Below are 16680 nucleotides of genomic sequence, written 5' to 3'. Positions count from 1 at the left end.
AGCCTGAGTGTGGTCCCAGAACTGTGCTTTCCTTGGTGGGAACCCAGCGCAAGGCTCTGCTGACAGCTCTCATCCATCATGAGCCTGTCTCTTCATGTGTTTGGGTAGAGGGTGTGCTGTGTTTGTACTGTCTCTTCCTCTGTCCTGGGCAGGTTTTTGGCCCATATGAAGCAGGTCACTGTGTAAAGAGAGGTTTTTCCCCCTCCTGCCTGCTGCCTGTGGTGCAAGAGGAGATGTCTCCATCTCCCTGCCCTAGACCCTGTCATGGGAGGCAAAGCCTCATTCACGTTGTGCTTCTTCCTTTGGAGATGCTCTGGGCTGGATGTTGGGCTCCCCCTTTAGCCTTCATGGGCTTGAACTGATAAGGCTGCTTCAGTGCAGGCCTTCATGGTGCTTCTGGTCTGCTGGGTGCTCTGGGACCCCTCCAAACCCTCCTTATGCCCCCCAGTTGTGGCTGCACCACTCCAGAGAGGCCAAGGCATACGGGGCAAATGAGCCTTATCCTCTCTATCCCCCTCCATGCAAAGCCTGGGAAGGGATCCAGTGCTTTGTGCACTTTCTCCCTCCTGCTCTCATGTTACGGAGTCGAGCTCAGGCCTTTCTCCTGCCCCACAGGAGCCTCCAGCCCCCCCCCCCCCCACCAGGACAACCCATGTCCTGTGCCCAGCCCATGCAGCAGCACAGGGATGCTGCAGCCAAGCATCCTTCCCATCTCCTTCCCTTTTGCCCTCCCAGCCCCGAGTCCAGCATCCCCTGTCCTGCTGCTTCCCACGCTGTGTCCCTGCATCCTCCGCCTGGCTCCTGCCGGCCGCTCGCTCCCGTTTTCGCCCTTTCTCTCCCGGCTTCCCCTGTGCTGCCGGCTGGGAATGGTACAGTCCCTCCCTCCGTGGATGTTGCTAGAAGGGGAAGGCATCAGCGCAGGCTGCGGAGGCTGCGGCGGCTGCAGCAGCCCCGAGACATCCCCGGAGAGGGGTGGAAGGGACCCGACGAGGAGGCTCCAGCTCAGCCCCGGCCCTTTTGCTGCTCCCGCAGCATCACCAAGTGAGGAGCCATGACCCAGGGGAAGGTAGGTGGGAGGCCAGCGCTGGGTGATGGATGGGTCCTGCTTGCGTGTTGAGAGGGGGAAAACGGGTTGAAGGGAGGGGGTAAAGGGATAAAACCACTGTGGGGAGGGGAGCTGGGGACCAGAGCCCAGCTCGGTGCCATGGCCGGGGGTGGCTGTGTTGTTATGGGGCCGGGGGCTGCTTGTCCTGGTGCTGCGTGTGCAGCTCAGCTCCCGCTGCTGGACCTGTGGCCGTTCACCCATCCCGATGTCAGGGGGCTCATGGGGTGCTCGTGTTTCCCACCCGTGCCCCCCCACCCCGCAGCCAGCACTGAGCACTTGCCCTCAGCACCTCATCCCTGGTCCAGGGAGCTCTGGTTTTGGGGTTCACCCATGCTCTGAACCCAAGGGAGGGCGTGTGTGTGTGTGTGTGTGTGTGCATCCAGCACAGTGCATCGTTGCCTTGGCAACGGTGGCTGGAGGCTGCTTGGATGCAGCCGCACCATCCCTCCTGCATCTGCTTGGGTACCTCCGGGCCGGGGGGGTCTTGTATGATGCTGTCCACCCTGTACACAAGGGTATGTAATGAAGGATGGGGTGAGGATGGTTCCTATGGGCTGGCAGACAAGTGGCACCGTTATCCCCATGCAATCGGAGCTTCTCCTGATGCATATCCCTGTGCCTGGCACACCTTTGGTTTAATCCCTTCTTACAGGCACTGTGCCCCCTGTTGCAGTGCTGGTCAGTCTGCCGCCTTCATTTGGGGCTTCTTCTGGTTCCAACCCCACATCCCTGTGATCCATGGGGATGCTGACACTGAGCTGGCACCCCCTTTGGCAGCAAGGGTGGAAAACAGGCTCAGGTCTGACAAAGATCTCGAAGGTGAAAGGGGTAGCGCTGCCAAGGAGAAGCAGGTTCTCAGGTAGCCTTGAGGATGCTCTTTGCTTGGGTTACATGGTCTGAGGGGTGCCAAGGTCCCTCAGCTGCACCTCCGGAAGGAGACGCTGAGGGCACCAAACCAGGGCAGTTGCTGGGGGCTGTGAGTGGAGATGGAGGAGTTCAGGGGGTTCTACCCAGCAACTAAAGGGGAGATTGGGACAGAAGGAGGCTGAAAAGCAGAGAATTCTCTGGATGTTTCCCAGCATCACACACGAGCTGGAGGCACCAAGAGGACCCAGGGCAAGGCTGTGTCTGCCTCAGAGCTGGGGGCTTGTATTTTCCATCCCCTTTAACATGTCCCCTCTTCTCCCCATCTCTTCCCTCAATCACACTTTAAGCTGCTCCATCCTAGGGATGCAGGATGGGTCCATTGAGTTGCTGAGGGTCCTTCCAGTGGAGGGCCCCCAGATCTCCATCCATGCCCCATTGGGTCCCCATTGCAGGGCGGTTCCTGTGCTGGTTTGATGCTCTGACCCCCCCTTTTTCCTCCTGTGCAGCTCTCAGTGAATAACAAACCCCCCAGCTCCGAGGGGCAGGGGGAGAAGAAGGAAAATGCCTCGGCTCCACCAGCACCTCCGAGCTATGAAGAGGCGACAGCGGGAGAAGGGATGAAGGCGGGTGCTTACCCTCCTCCTCCCTCAGTCCCGTTGCACCCCAGCTGGGCTTACGTGGACCCCAGTAAGTCCCTGTGTGTCTGTACTCGGGGGTGCAGAGAATCCCCGTTGTAGAGAAGAGGGGATGCGGGGATGCAGGGTGCCTGGGCTGGTCCATGGTAGAGCTCACCCTCGAGCTGCAGCTATAAGCCATGTACGGCTCTATCTACAGGTAGTTTCATCCAGCCACAAGACCACACTGAGGTGGGACTGAGCTCCAGCGCTCCGCGCTCCTTCCCAGTGCTGGGATGGGAATAATCCCCTCTCCCAGCCTGCTCCCAGGGCTTGGAGCCACACTCCTGGCTCTGCAGGCAGCAGCTCTCCCCCCCCTCCTCTCCATCTCTTGCTCCATCCCGGCTTTGAGAGCAGCCGCTGAGCTGGCAGGATCAGCGCGCTCCATCGGTGATGCCCGGCTGCTCCGAGGCTGAAGCAGCTCCACTCGAGGGCTCAATTGCTCCAGTGTGAGGCCGGTTCCTCAGCAAACAAACAGCTTTTCTTCCCTGGGTGCTCTCAGCAGCTCCTGCTTGGTCGCGACACGGGGACAAAGGCTCCCCTGTGCCCTGTGCAGGGGAAGGGTTGGGTAGCTCCAATGGGATGATGCAGGAGCCACGGCCGGCAAGGGGTGGTGGGGTGGCCGAGTGCTTGGTCAGCACAGCTTGAGCTAGAGGGCCTGGGTTTAACACCGCTTGAGTCCAGTATCCCTGCTCCATCCTCTTCCTCATCTGTGCTTTGCCTGCCTGTTCCATCCAGTGCGGATGGAGATGCTTAGGGAAGGGGACAGAGCGAGCGAGACCCCTCTGAGGGATGTGCGCTTGTCCACTGGTGGTTTCACAGGCTTCTCATCCCTGTTTGCTGTCAGGAGGCAGAAAGAGGGGGATAAGAAACCTCCCAGCTTGCTCCAGCAACGCTCTGGGTCTTCCTTACTGATGGGTTAGGATGGGCAAAGCCCAAATGGGTTAAGGATGCTGGGATCCGGGCTCACCCCAGGGGCCTGTTTAGGTGATGTGTCACCTCTTGTGCCCTCCCTGACAAGCCTGCCAGGATTCCCTGATCCCTGCTGGGGTTCTCCTCTGATTCCATGTTCTTCCCCCCTTTCCTCGGCCATGCTACAAGCCCCTGTGCCCGGGCCCGCAGGGACGCAAGCCGTGGGGCTGTGTCTGACAGCTTGTATGGGACTGGGAGCAACTGGAAAGAACTGGTGTGTGCTTTGGGAGCTCAGGGCACGCTGCGTTGCTGCCTTGGCTGTGGCCCCGGATGGGAGGTGATGGGAGGAGGGCAGCCTCCATTCCTCCGAGGCACTTAGGTGTCTAATACGGTGTTTAGATGCCTTGATGGCTCTGACAAAGGAGGCACTGAGGTGTCGTGGGGATGTGGCCCTGGGGTGCTCTCAGCCCTGCGTGGTGGTGACAGCTCTCACAGTGATGAAGGGAGGGTGCACTGCCTGAGATTCATCTCCACTGGGGCATAGAAGGAGGCACAAGAGGTGGATTAAGCACATGAAGAGCACAAGGGCTTTGTTTCCTGCTGCATGATGAGGCTTTTGCAATGAGAGCAACCAACTTGGACGGCCAAACCAGAGCAAAGACCTTGGGTTTCCTGGTGCCTGCAGCCTGCATCCCGAGGCTGAGGGGGTCCTTCCTCCTCCTGCCTGGAGGATGGGAGCATCACTGAGCAAAGACCTTGGGTTTCCTGGTGCCTGCAGCCTGCATCCCGAGGCTGAGGGGGTCCTTCCTCCTCCTGCCTGGAGGATGGGAGCATCACAGAGCTTTGGGAAGGAGGGGAGGCATCTGTCAAACATGAACTTGGAGCTGGTGCACTCGCTTAAGCCTGTGTTCTATAGGAACCCAGGCAGGGAGAACACTGCTAACACTGAAGGGGATGTTTGCAGGAGAAGCAAATAGCACAGGGGGATGATGCACTGAGCCAAGGAGGACTCTGTGTTTGCTTTAGGGTTTCTTGAGTCTGAGGTTCAGCAGATGGAAAAGGCCAATTCATTTCATTTGAGCCTCTGATCTGAGCAGGGAGAAGCTGCTGCTTTGGGTCTCTCTTGCAGCCCCTGCCCTGCAGCATCCTCACTGCTGCCTTCAGCCAGCAGCAGAGCTTTCCCAGGGTTTCCTTCCACCTCCCTTCAGGCAAAGTGATGCTCCGTGGTCCAGCCTTTCTCCTTGCCCCCCACCTGCAGGGCACCTCCAGCAACAGGAGCTTGTATTGCAGGGCACGATAGGGTTGTGTGGGGTGATGATCCGGGCCCAGGCAGTCACTGGTGTTGTTTCCCCCTTGTTTGGGCTCGCTGTTAACTGGCTCCCTGCATGGAACTGGGACCTTAGGGATGGATCTGATGGAGAAGCCAGTTGGAAGGAGCTGCTCCTTGAGGTGAGGGCCCAAGATGCAGGCAGAGCCTGAGCGCCAGCAGGGAGGGAATCCTCAGCATGGGAGGTGCTGAGTCACAGCTCCGCTGGGAGATGCTTTCACATTCAGTGCAAGCTGAGCAAGGATCCCAGAGGAGCTCTCGAATTCCCACTGGAGATCCGGTGTCACCAGAGGCAGGAGTTAACCCTCGCATCCTCACCGTGCACAGCGTGGTTTCCCTAGCGATGGTGCTAATGGGATGCGGGGATGAGGTGGGAGCAGGGGTATCCCAGCAAAGAACGTGGGGGTTCCCAAGCACTCCCTGGGGCCACGTTATTGCAGCTGGGGAGGGAGCTGGGAGCTGGGACCTGACCTCTCTGGCTTCTGCTCCAGGCACGAGCCCCAGCTATGGCAGCGGTGGGTACCCAGGGGACACGGAGATGCTCACCACCTTCAGCTGGGATGACAGGAGCGTGCGCAGGGTCTTCATCCGGAAGGTAAGGGGCTGGAATCCCACTTTTCTCCCTATGGAAGCAGGCCACCAGAAGGGACCCGGCTGCCTGGGAAGCAGAGAGCCCGTGGGTCACCCGTGGGCTTCCTCTCATTGCAGGTCTACGCCATCCTGATGGTCCAGCTCTTGGTCACTGTGGTTATCGTGGCTTTCTTCACCTTCTGGTAGGTCTCTTGGGGTGCTCTGTCCTGTGTGTGTGACCTGCTCCTCATTGCCTGGGGCGGGGGGGGGGTCTGGAGGCTTTGCCATGTGTGTTCCAATGGGAAACCAAACCTGGGGGACCCCAAGAGGTCTTTTCCCTATGTCCTGCGTATCCTGGGTGCTCTCCCCAGCCAAAAGGCCTCGAGTGCTGGGCTCTTCCTTAGGGGAGCTCTCACAGATGGGCTTGGGGATGGGGTTACCCCCCACTGCAGGAGCAGATCCCCCCCTTGGCTCACGTTGCCTGCAGGATACACATCCCCCCCCCCCGGTGTGTGTGATCCCAGCTTGAATTCAGCAGCACCCGGTGCAGGGCTTGGCTTTCCTGATGCTTCCTGCTCAGCACCCGTTCCCTCTTGTCTTGCAGCGAGCCCGTCAAGGGGTACATCCAGACCCACTCTGCCTGGTACTGGGCTTCCTAGTGAGTATCTCTGCCTTCTCCTACGGCCACGTGTGCTCCAAACGGCTCTGGAGGGGGCTGCGGTGATGGGGATGTGTCTTGCATGTGAAGAATTGCTCCGATGTGTGTGTGCAAGGGGGGGAGCTGGGGAGGTTCATGGATAACGGAGGCGAGGAGAGGAAAATCCCCCTGAAATGAGGGCGAGCCATGGGAGATGCTGCTCCAAACGCTTCCAGAAAGGAAGGGGAGGGGTTCCCGCAGAGCAAACTGGGGCAGAAACCCAGCTCTGAGACCCTGGAGGCTTCATTTGGGGATTATCCCTTTGAAAGCAAGGAGATTGCCTGGTTTTACATCACACGCCTTGGTGTACATGAGAAGTGAAGGAGGGTGCAGGCAGCGAAGGGGGCTGCGTGTGCGTCCGGAGGCATCAGGCTGTGTTTGAGTGGGATTGGGTCTCATCGCGGAGCCGTTCCCTTTAGGATGCTATTCCCGAGTCAAGCGTGGTTCCGGTGCTCAGCTCGGAGGTGGTGCTGGCCTGTGGGCATTGGGCTGGTTTCCTGGGTGCCTCTTGTGCTGCTGCTGCTGCTGCTGCTGCTGCTGCTCAGGAAGCATCAGGGATGGGATCGCCTGAGCTTGGTTGAATGCGTTCACACCCAAAGCATAAAGCGTGTCCAGAGCTGGAGATGAGACACCACTTACATAACTGAGAAGAGACCCAGGATGGCAGCAATGGAAGGGAGCAGGCTCCAGCACGCCTCTTTGCCCTCAAGGGAAACAGTGTGCTCCTCCTTGGCCACTTGCTAGGTGGGAGAAGCAGGGTTACCCTGTAGGGAGACCAGACTGAGCTCCGCTTCCACCTTTGAGTTCATCTCTTGCCTCTTCCTGTATTTCAAGAGAATCATAGGATCATGACCATGGAATGGGTTGGGATGAAGGGACCTTAAAGCTCATCCAGTTCCAATGTCCTGCCATGGGCAGGGACCCCTTCCACAGGGTGCTCCAAGCCCCTGTGTCCAACCTGGCTTGAACACTGCCAGCATGGAGCATCCAAACCTTCTCCATTCAACCCATCCCAGCGCCCCAGCACCCTCACAGGGAAGAACTTCCTCATCTCCAACCTGAACTCCCCCTGTTCCACTCTGAACCCATCACCCCCTGTCCCATCGCTCCAGTCCCTGATGCAGGTCCCTCTCCAGCATCCCTGTACCCCCCCTTCAGGCATTGGAAGCTGCTCTGAGCTCCCCACGCAGCTTCTCTGCTCCAGCCCCAATGTTCTCAGCCTGGCTTCATATGGGAGCTGCTCCAGCCCCTGAGCATCCTCACGGCCTCCTCTGGCCTTGCTCCACCACCTCCATGTCCTTATGCTGAGGACCCCAGCACCGCACCCAGTGCTGCAAGTAAGGAGCAAACTTGTCTTGGGCCAGGCTCTGTACTGAGGGACTTTAGTCTGTCCCTGCACCTCACAGTGAGACGACCCTGCCCTCCACCCGTGTCTCCATCCCGGGGCTGCATCTCCCTCATGCACAAAGATCCCAACCCTATGGACACCTCTGACACTAAAGTGGGTGTTGTGTTCTCCTCCTGGGCCGATGGAATCCAGCAAGAGGAGATGCCACAGGGCTTGCCCTGGGGGTGCCCAACCACAGGGGCTCTCCTTGCTCCCTGTGTGCTTTCCTTCCACCCCTCAGCCGCGTCCGCTCCAGCTTTCCTGGTTTCCCAGTGGGAGAGCAGCGCTCAGCTTTATCTCTGCTGCCTTTACCACGGCCCATGGGGTTTGCCCTCACCTCCCTGGGTCAGAGCGGAGCCAGTGGCTATCGAGCAGCCATCGGCACACCCGGAACCTGCTTCCCCCTCCGGGCGCTGGCTCAAAGCAGGTTCCCCCCCCCCGTGCCATAAACCTGTGGAAAAACACCGGGAGCAGGGAGAGCATCGCCCGTGCGCTCCTCCTGAGAGAGGAATAACCCCCTGTGCCCTGGGGGAGTGAGGCTGGGGTCTGTGAGCTGCCAGAGTCGGGATGAAGGGAGCTTAAAGCTCCTCCAGCTCCAACCCCTGCTGCCACGGGCAGGGGCACCTTCCACTAGAGCAGGGTGCTCCAACCTGGCCCTGGACACTGCAAGGGATGGAGCATCCAAACCTTCTCCATTCAACCCATCCCAGCGCCCCAGCACCCTCACAGGGAAGAACTTCCTCATCTCCAACCTGAACTCCCCCTGTTCCACTCTGAACCCATCACCCCCTGTCCCATCGCTCCAGTCCCTGATGCAGGTCCCTCTCCAGCATCCTTGTACCCCCCTTCAGGCACTGGAAGCTGCTCTGAGCTCCCCACGCAGCTTCTCTGCTCCAGCCCCAGTGTTCTCAGCCTGGCTCCTATGGGAGCTGCTCCAGCCCCTGAGCATCCTCATGGCCTCCTCTGGCCTTGCTCCACCACCTCCAAGTCCTTCTCAGTGCTGCAAGTGGGATCTCACAGAGGGGAGCAGAGGGGCAGGATCCCCTCCCTGAGCTGCTGCTCCTGCTCTGGGGGTGCAGCCCAGCACAGGGGGGGGTCCTGTGCTCAAACACCCCCTGACCTCAGTGAACCCTTCTCCTTTTGAGCCCCTCCTTGAGCACTGGTGCAGTAACGTGGGACCAGCTCCCCTAACACAGCCCTTAGCAAGTGGCTCTCATCAGCCCTGGGAATCTTGGCTCAGCCTTGATGCCCCCAAGCCAGGAAGTGCCTGCACTGATGAGGTGTCAAGGAGAACACCTTGGGTGCTCCACCTGCCCTGGACCTGAAGCGCTCTAAGCCCATTCAGAGGTGTTTGTGTTGGTCCCACCTTGGGACTGCCTTTTGCAGCGCTGCAGAAGCACCTGCAGTGACAGGTAATAACCGACTTGATTCCCACGCCACATCAGCCACGGTGTTTGCAATCCAAACAGCGCAGCAAAGCCCTGACGCTTACCTGGAGACTCCTCTCCTGCATTAACGCTCCTCGCTTGGCTTTGCCTCCCTAAGCTCCTCTTTGCCTCCTCTTTGCAGCGCTGTTTTCTTTGTGACCTACTTGATCCTCGCTTGCTGCTCCGGGCCCAGGTAAAACCTTTTCCTTTTGGCTTTCATACAGCGAAGGATGGGTTTCCCTCTTGTTTCAAGCATCCCCAGCAGTGTCAGGGTCAGGCTGACCTGGTCCCGCTGTAGTGGCGGAGGTGGGAGCTGTGTTTCCAGCCTGATGCAGTCATGGGATGCTGCAGCAGGGCATGAAGAGCTCAACTTAGATTGCATCACTGGGGGGCTCTGAATGCTCATTGAATCCTCTGCATCCTACTGCAGAGGATGCTCTTTGCTCTCCATGGAGCAGGGCACTTATCACGGGGGCATCCCTTATCACGGGGGCATCCGTTATCACGGGGGCATCCCTTATCACGGGGACATCCCTTATCACGGGGACATCCCTTATCACGAGGACATCCCTTATCACGGGGATGTGATGGTCTCTTGGTCTAGGAGCGCCCCAAACCCACTCTGATCCCCACCAGGATGACTGTCCCCTCGCACCACCCCTGCCCCAGCCCCTTCTGTTGTGCCACCCCTGCTCCTCTGACCAGCTCCTTCCCTTGCAGGAGGTACTTCCCATGGAATCTCATCCTCTTGAGCATCTTTGTAAGTAGCACGCGTGGACCACATCTGCCCTGCCCTCGCCCCCAGTCTGGCTCCAAGCGGGAGAGCCGATCCGTATGGATTCCTGCAGAAAGCAGCAGGAATTTCATCCCCTCCTTGCCCTGCGCTTGGGCTCAGGAGCTGGGATTGAGCTGGGCTGTCCAGTGCTGGGAAGTGGGGTAGGTGCTGGCATCCTGTACAAGAGGGGTAGAATCATAGAATCACCTGGGTTGGAAAAGCCCTTTAAGACGATCAAGTCCAACCATTACCCTGGGAAGGAGGGATGGAGGAGGTGGCCTGCCCTCATTTTAACCTGCCCCATGGACATCAATCACCCCAGGATTAGGAACTGCGTGAAAACTGCTCCTCTGGAGCGGGTGTGAGGTTTCGCTGCCCTTATCTCTGTACCTGCAACGTCTCCTCTGTTGCGTGCCTCTCCCTGGGACCAGAATGCAGCAGTAACGTGGTTCTTTTCCCCTCCCAGACCCTCTCCATGGCCTATCTCACTGGGATGCTCTCCAGGTAGGTTGAGCCCAGGTCTCTGGATGCTTCCAGCCCTGTGCCCTGCCCAAAAGACTTCCCTCTGCCTGAAATAGATGGGGTGCTGCTGCCTGGAGCTCTTCCAAAGCCTGAGCTTCCCTATTGGGAATGATCTTAAAGCCAAGCCCTGCGGTGGCATCCCCTTCCCTGTCACAGCTGAGGCACACGCAGCTCCGGCTGTGCTGAACCCTGCAGAGCCAGGACAAGGCAGACCCTGCGTGGATGGGCTCTAGGCCACCACGTTCCCTGGGGTCTCCCCTTTCCCACTCGAGCACATGGGGCTGCAGTGGCACACGGGGGCCTTTTCCAGCACATTCGGGGCTCCTGCCCCCTTGCTCCCTTGTGCCTGCCGTTGTCCCTGGTACAACAGGGCCAGGCTCAGCCCCGGCTCACGTGGGGCCCCGGTGATGCAGCAGATGAGCCAGGGGGTGGTGATGGATCCGTGCTGGAACAAAGAGAGCAACAGCATCAGCAGCGAGGGGGGAAAGTGCCAGCGATGCTGCTTGCGAAGCACACCACGAGGGTGATGGAGGCTGCCTTTTCCTAGGGCTGAGCACCCAAACCAGTGCTCGGGCGCTCAGACCAGCTCCAAAAGCCTCTCCCCATTCAAATCCCTCCTTTTCCAAGCGTAACGGTGGTTGCAGCTTTCCCATTGGGCTGCAGTGATATTTGCCATCCTGTTTTCATTCCCTCCCCGTGTGAATCCTCCCCTTTCTCCATCTGTCCATGCACAGGGAGCTGCTTACAGCCCGTCCCCATCCCTGCTGCTCCGGAGCTCCAGACGTGCCCCCCTGCCCACCCTCCTTGTTTAAAGCAGGAGGAAAACCCCGCTGCTCTCTTTGTGGTGTTCCCTGCTCATCCCTTCATACACTAAAGGGGGGACGTTGACCCTGCCAGTGCTCTTTGTGCCCCTGGGATTCCCTTTCCTTGCACATCTCTGCTGCGCTGCTGTTGTAACCCCTCCTTGCCCACGTCCCTGTTGATCCGGCAGTTACTACAACACCAAGTCCGTCCTCCTGTGCCTGGGGATCACAGCCCTGGTGTGTCTGTCCGTTGTGGTCTTCAGCTTCCAGACCAAGGTGAGGCTGTGCTGCTCAGCCCCTGGGGGAAGCAGCAGCTCACACAGTGCTGGGGTCTGTCGGGATCCGGATACGGGAGCAACCTGAGGGATGCTGGGGTGGAAAGTGGAGGTTATGGAGTGTGAGGGGTGAGGGATGTGCCAGGGTATAGGTGGGGCTGGAATGGGGGGGTTAGGCTGTGGGGTACAGAAGGTGTATGATGGGCTTCTGGGGTGAGCTAAGGGATGAGTGCTGAGCCCTTGCCCGTGGCAGTAAAAGGGGTATGGAAAGCGTTTGGCTCTGTGTGCCATAGAATCACAGCATGGCTTGGGTTGAAGGGACCTCAAGATCATCCAGTTCCAAGCCACCCACCCCATCACCCCTTGTCCCATCACTCCAGCCCCTGCTGCAGGTCCCTCTCCAGCATCCTTGTAGCCCCCTTCAGCCACTGAGCTCTCCACGCAGCTTCTCTCCTCCAGGCTGGTGTTAGGCCGTAGGTGCAGGTGAAACAGGAGGGATTTGCTGCTGGAGATCCCTCCCTATGGCCCTGGAGGGGGGCAGGGGTCCCCTCAACTGCCCCATTTCATCTCTCTGCCCCTCTCTAACGTGCTGCTCTTCACCCCCGCAGTTTGACTTCACCTCCTACCAGGGGGTGCTCTTCGTGATGCTCATGGTCCTCTTCTTCGGTGGCATTATCCTGGCCGTGATACTGCCCTACCAATATGTGAGTAACGAGCTCTGCCCTCCATCTCCCCCCCTCCCAGTGCCACCATCCTGGTGCGAGGCTGGAGCTGAGCTGCCTAAAGCAGAGCCTGGATGGAGAGGGGGGTCCCAGTGCAGAAGGAACAGGCGGTTGTTGTCAGGTTGTAGGACAGCCCTGGGCTGGGGTTTCTGTCCTGGAGCTGTGTAGTGACCCCATGGCACATCCCATCCCAGTGCCTCAGTTTCCCCTCCACTAACAGCAGTGCAATGAGCACGTTAAAGCATTGCCCTGCCCCATGGAGGGCTCTTGCTCTGCATTCAGGGCAGGACAAGAGCTGTGGGGTGTCCTTCTCTCTGTCCACACCTGGCTGTGTTCACCCCACACAAGCTCATGGATGAGCAGCTCTGAGGGTGATGACTGGTCCTGGTGAAGAGTGACCCCCTTAATGCTCTTCCCACTGCTCTTACATGGGTCCATCCCCTTCCTTCCGGTCAGTGCTGGCATTGGCTGTGCTTGTGACCCCATTGCGTTGCATTGGGAGCTGGTTGTGACCACACCTGAAAGAGGCTTTGCCGTGCCAGGATGGGGTGTCTGGTCTCCATCCGGGAGCATCCCGTTGTGTGAGCTGTCACCTGGAGACGGCGGTGAAAGAAGGAAGGTGTGTGGGGCTGTGCAGCCACCACCAGTCACCGCCAGCCTCCATCACAAGCAGCCTTTCAATCACCTCCAAATCCCTGCCCTCTCACTTGGCTTTGTCCAGGCACCTGAGTCACGCTTTAAGGACCAGACCTGCACAGGCACTCCCTGGTGCTTGCCCCTGCGGTCACTCTGCTGATGGACCTGGGTTTATCCGGGCTGGGGAGCTCGGGTTCTGGTTGTCTTGGTTAGAGATGCACCTCTCACCCTGCGCAAAGGACCTGGGTTTATCCAGGCTGGGGAGCTCGGGTTCTGGTTGTCTTGGTTAGAGATGCACCTCTCACCCTGCACAAAGGACCTGGGTTTGTCCAAGCTGGGGAGCTCAGGTTCTGGTTGTCTTGGTTAGAGATGCACCTCTCACCCTGTGCAAAGGACCTGGGTTTATCCAGGCTGAGGAGCTTGGGTTCTGGTTGTCTTGGTTAGAGATGCACCTCTCACCCTGTGCAAAGGACCTGGGTTTATCCAGGCTGAGGAGCTCGGGTTCTGGTTGTCTTGGTTAGAGATGCACCTCTCACCCTGCACAAAGGACCTGGGTTTATCCAGGCTGAGGAGCTCGGGTTCTGGTTGTCTCTGTTGGAGATGCACCTCTCACCCTGCACAAAGGACCTGGGTTTATCCAGGCTGAGGAGCTCGGGTTCTGGTTGTCTCTGTTGGAGATGCACCTCTCACCCTGCACAAAGGACCTGGGTTTATCCAGGCTGCGGAGCTCAGGTTCTGGTTGTCTTGGTTAGAGATGCACCTCTCACCCTGCACAAAGGACCTGGGTTTATCCAGGCTGGGGAGCTCGGGTTCTGGTTGTCTCTGTTGGAGATGCACCTCTCACCCTGCGCAAAGGACCTGGGTTTATCCAGGCTGAGGAGCTCGGGTTCTGGTTGTCTTGATTAGAGATGCACCTCTCACCCTGTGCAAAGGACCTGGGTTTATCCAGGCTGAGGAGCTCAGGTTCTGGTTGTCTCTGTTGGAGATGCACCTCTCACCCTGCGCAAAGGACCTGGGTTTATCCAGGCTGAGGAGCTTGGGTTCTGGTTGTCTTGGTTAGAGATGCACCTCTCACCCTGTGCAAAGGACCTGGGTTTATCCAGGCTGGGGAGCTCGGGTTCTGGTTGTCTCTGTTGGAGATGCACCTCTCACTCTGCACAAAGGACCTGGGTTTATCCAGGCTGGGGAGCTCGGGTTCTGGTTGTCTCTGTTGGAGATGCACCTCTCACTCTGCACAAAGGACCTGGGTTTATCCAGGCTGGGGAGCTCGGGTTCTGGTTGTCTCTGTTGGAGATGCACCTCTCACCCTGCACAAAGGACCTGGGTTTATCCAGGCTGGGGAGCTCGGGTTCTGGTTGCCTCTGTTGGAGATGCACCTCTCACCCTGCACAAACGTGCGGGTGCAGCAGCTCCCAGCCATTAAGCTGCTGAGACAACTGCTCTTTATCTTGCGGTGTCAAGATAAGCATAGCTCGGGGCAGGGCTGTAATGAGCTTGTCTCTGAGGAGCAGGGTGCGAGCTGGGGTTGAATCAGCTCCTCCTCCATCAGCGCCGCTGTGTGCCGCAGCGGGAGCCGTGCTCCTCATCCCGGTGCCTTCCCTGCCGGACCTTGAAGCTGGCTCTGGCTCTTGCAAGCGTTCCGTGTTGCTCCCGATGGGATCAGCCTTGTCGGGGTAACGGGCACCCTGGGGAGCTGCCGCAGAAGGCGTTTCCATCAGGATAGCACCAGGAGTTTCCCATAGGGACATGTGGGAAACCTGAATGGACACCAAGACCGTAGTGAGAGGGGAAACTGAGGCACAGTGACGTGTGCTTTGCCATGGGAGCATCCACTGTAGGGAGCGTGCAAGTGATGCGAGTCCATTCGGGGTACCAGAGCCCTTTCCCTCCCTTGGATCCTCCCCGTTAGAACCCAGCCCTCCCCTGCACACATCCTCATGGAGTGGTTCCCCCCCCCCTCAGGCACTGACTGATGGATTCCTTGCCTCTAGGTCCCTTGGCTCCATGCGATCTACGCTCTGCTCGGTGCCATTATCTTCACTATGGTAAGTGGGTGCTGCTCCCCGGAATGCGCTGGCAGGGGAAGCAGCAGGATGGCGTGCTGTTAGCCTGCAAGGGGAAGAGGGAAGGGTTGGGATTGCAGCGCTCAGGAGTAATTGCAGTGACCTCAGCCCCATGCCGAGGTGCTGGTGTACGTGACGGCGCGCGGTGCAGAGCGTGGTGCCATGGGCAAGCCCATGCTCCGTGCGCAACGCAAGGTGTGAAGAGCAGGGAACACCACAGAGCCAGGGTAAAAAAGGAGAGGGGAAAGCCGGGACCAAGCAGTGGGAGCCGGGATGCTGGATGCAGCATCCATTGGAGGCCGTGCAGCGGGAGCAAGGCAAGGACTGGGGATGAGCTGGAGCAGCAGGAAGGCAGCGGGAGGCCGTGGTTTGGGTTTCAGGTTCACTGCAGGCAGGGAAAGCCCTGAAGCCAGGCAGCTCCTTCAAGGAACACTGAACAGGCTCCATTGCTCCTCATCGCTCCCCGTTGCTCCCTCCTGTGTCTTCCCAGAGCAAGTCCCGGCAGTGCCGTGCTCGCAGGCAGCCATGGGAGGTGTCTGGGAAGATGCTCGGTGTTACCTGGAGGTGGGGAGGCGGGGGGGGTCAGGAGGAGGCTGCCTTGGGCTCCAAGGCGGTGCCCACTGGGCACGTGGTGAATAAGAGCAGTTGAGCAATTGCATTTATTAGCTATAAAAGTCATGGCAAGGGAGCTCGGCTGCTCCTGCCGTGATTCACGGCCTGGGACTGCTCCATAAAGTACAAGTGGGCTCAACATCACCTAATTACCCCATAAACTTCAGTCAGAACCTGGCAAGGAACCTTCAGCCCAGGCTGATGGTGTCTGGAGAGAGCAGTTGTGATTTATGGCTGGGGAGGGCAGAGGTGCCGCTTGACCCCAGGCCATGGAGAGCTCTGCCGAGGTGTTCCGAAGGGGAGATGGGAGAAGATGCTGGGCTTGAAGCGATGCCACGAGGTGCGAGGCTTTGAGCCCCTGTTCCCACTGTGCTGGTTTCAGTGTGCCAAGGACTTGGTTGGTGTTAAATCCCCTTGGGATGTGGGGTTCCGTGCTCTGATTGTCCTGGTGGTGCTGTGTTGGGGCCAGGCCACCTCATTGTGTGGCAGCTTCTGAAGTGAGGAAGGCGAGGATAACAAGTCATAGGAACAGGGAGGACCATTCCGGAGCCCATCCTGGGCCACGTTTGGGATGGGTGAAGCGTGAAGGAGAGGGTCTGAAGGGACAATTGGGCTCTGGCTTCGAGTGTTAAGAAACGAAGGAAGGGGAAAGTCGCAGCTTGTTCAGTGCCTTGTCCGGAGCCTTTAAACTGCACCTGCAGCCTGTAAGAGGTGGCTGCGTTTTCCCCTGGGGGAAGTCCTCTGTGCTCTCACCTCCCTGTGCCAAACCTTGTAACCACGCTGCCTTTCTTCCCCCTTCTCCTCCCAGTTCCTGGCATTCGATACCCAGATGCTGATGGGGAACCGCCGGTACTCGCTCAGCCCCGAGGAATACATCTTCGGAGCCCTCAACATCTACCTGGACATCATCTACATCTTCTCCTTCTTCCTCCAGTTCTTTGGCTCCAGCCAGGAGTGAGCGCAGCCAAGCAGCGCCTCGGCTGCCAAGATGCGAGCGTTTGATCCTAAGCAGAAGGGGTTAAATGCAACCGAACGAAACCAAATCCACCCTTTGTGGCCCCAGCTCCATCCGTGCAGCTGAGCAAAGCCCCTGCGGTGCCCCTGCCACTTGTACATATGCTGTTAGGTCTTTGTGAGCCAGAAAGCAAAGCGGGGCTTAAGTGTTCTGTGTCTTCTGCTCCCTCCATCCTCCTGAGCTTGAGCCAGACCAGAGGCATGAGACCATGATCTTCTTCTCCACAGGGGCTATGTCTGAGTCCTGCACCTCTGGGGCTGCAGAGAAGCTCTGCAAAGGGAATGGAGCATT

The 16680-nt window shown here is 58.7% G+C and overlaps 1 protein-coding gene across 1 annotated transcript; it reads left to right on the top strand.

Annotated features, from left to right (window-relative positions):
- The first annotated feature begins 850 nt into the window (after positions 1-850).
- On the top strand, positions 851-16370 carry FAIM2 (Fas apoptotic inhibitory molecule 2). The gene is made up of 12 exons (XM_062628358.1): positions 851-1066; positions 2479-2659; positions 5377-5480; positions 5594-5658; positions 6060-6113; positions 9109-9159; positions 9687-9726; positions 10208-10245; positions 11255-11342; positions 11950-12045; positions 14691-14744; positions 16183-16370. The coding sequence occupies exons 1-12, from the start codon at positions 1052-1054 to the stop codon at positions 16330-16332; spliced, it is 936 nt and encodes a 311-aa protein (XP_062484342.1). The 5' UTR covers positions 851-1051; the 3' UTR covers positions 16333-16370.
- The last annotated feature ends 310 nt before the right edge of the window (positions 16371-16680 follow it).

Source organism: Pezoporus occidentalis, unplaced genomic scaffold (assembly GCF_034315485.1).
Source record: "Pezoporus occidentalis ecotype Australia unplaced genomic scaffold, CSIRO_AGI_Poc_V1 ctg314, whole genome shotgun sequence".
Taxonomy (NCBI): domain Eukaryota; kingdom Metazoa; phylum Chordata; class Aves; order Psittaciformes; family Psittacidae; genus Pezoporus; species Pezoporus occidentalis.
Note: the sequence above shows the minus strand (reverse complement) of the source record. Positions and strands in the feature narration are given on the sequence as shown.

What these genes read in the sequence shown, in the direction of transcription:
- FAIM2 (XM_062628358.1), top strand. An exon ending in GCAGGGTCTTCATCCGGAAG is followed by an intron (nt 5,481 to 5,593) that starts GTAAGGGGCTGG and finishes CTCTCATTGCAG; the next exon opens with GTCTACGCCATCCTGATGGT. An exon ending in GCCTGGTACTGGGCTTCCTA is followed by an intron (nt 6,114 to 9,108) that starts GTGAGTATCTCT and finishes TCCTCTTTGCAG; the next exon opens with CGCTGTTTTCTTTGTGACCT.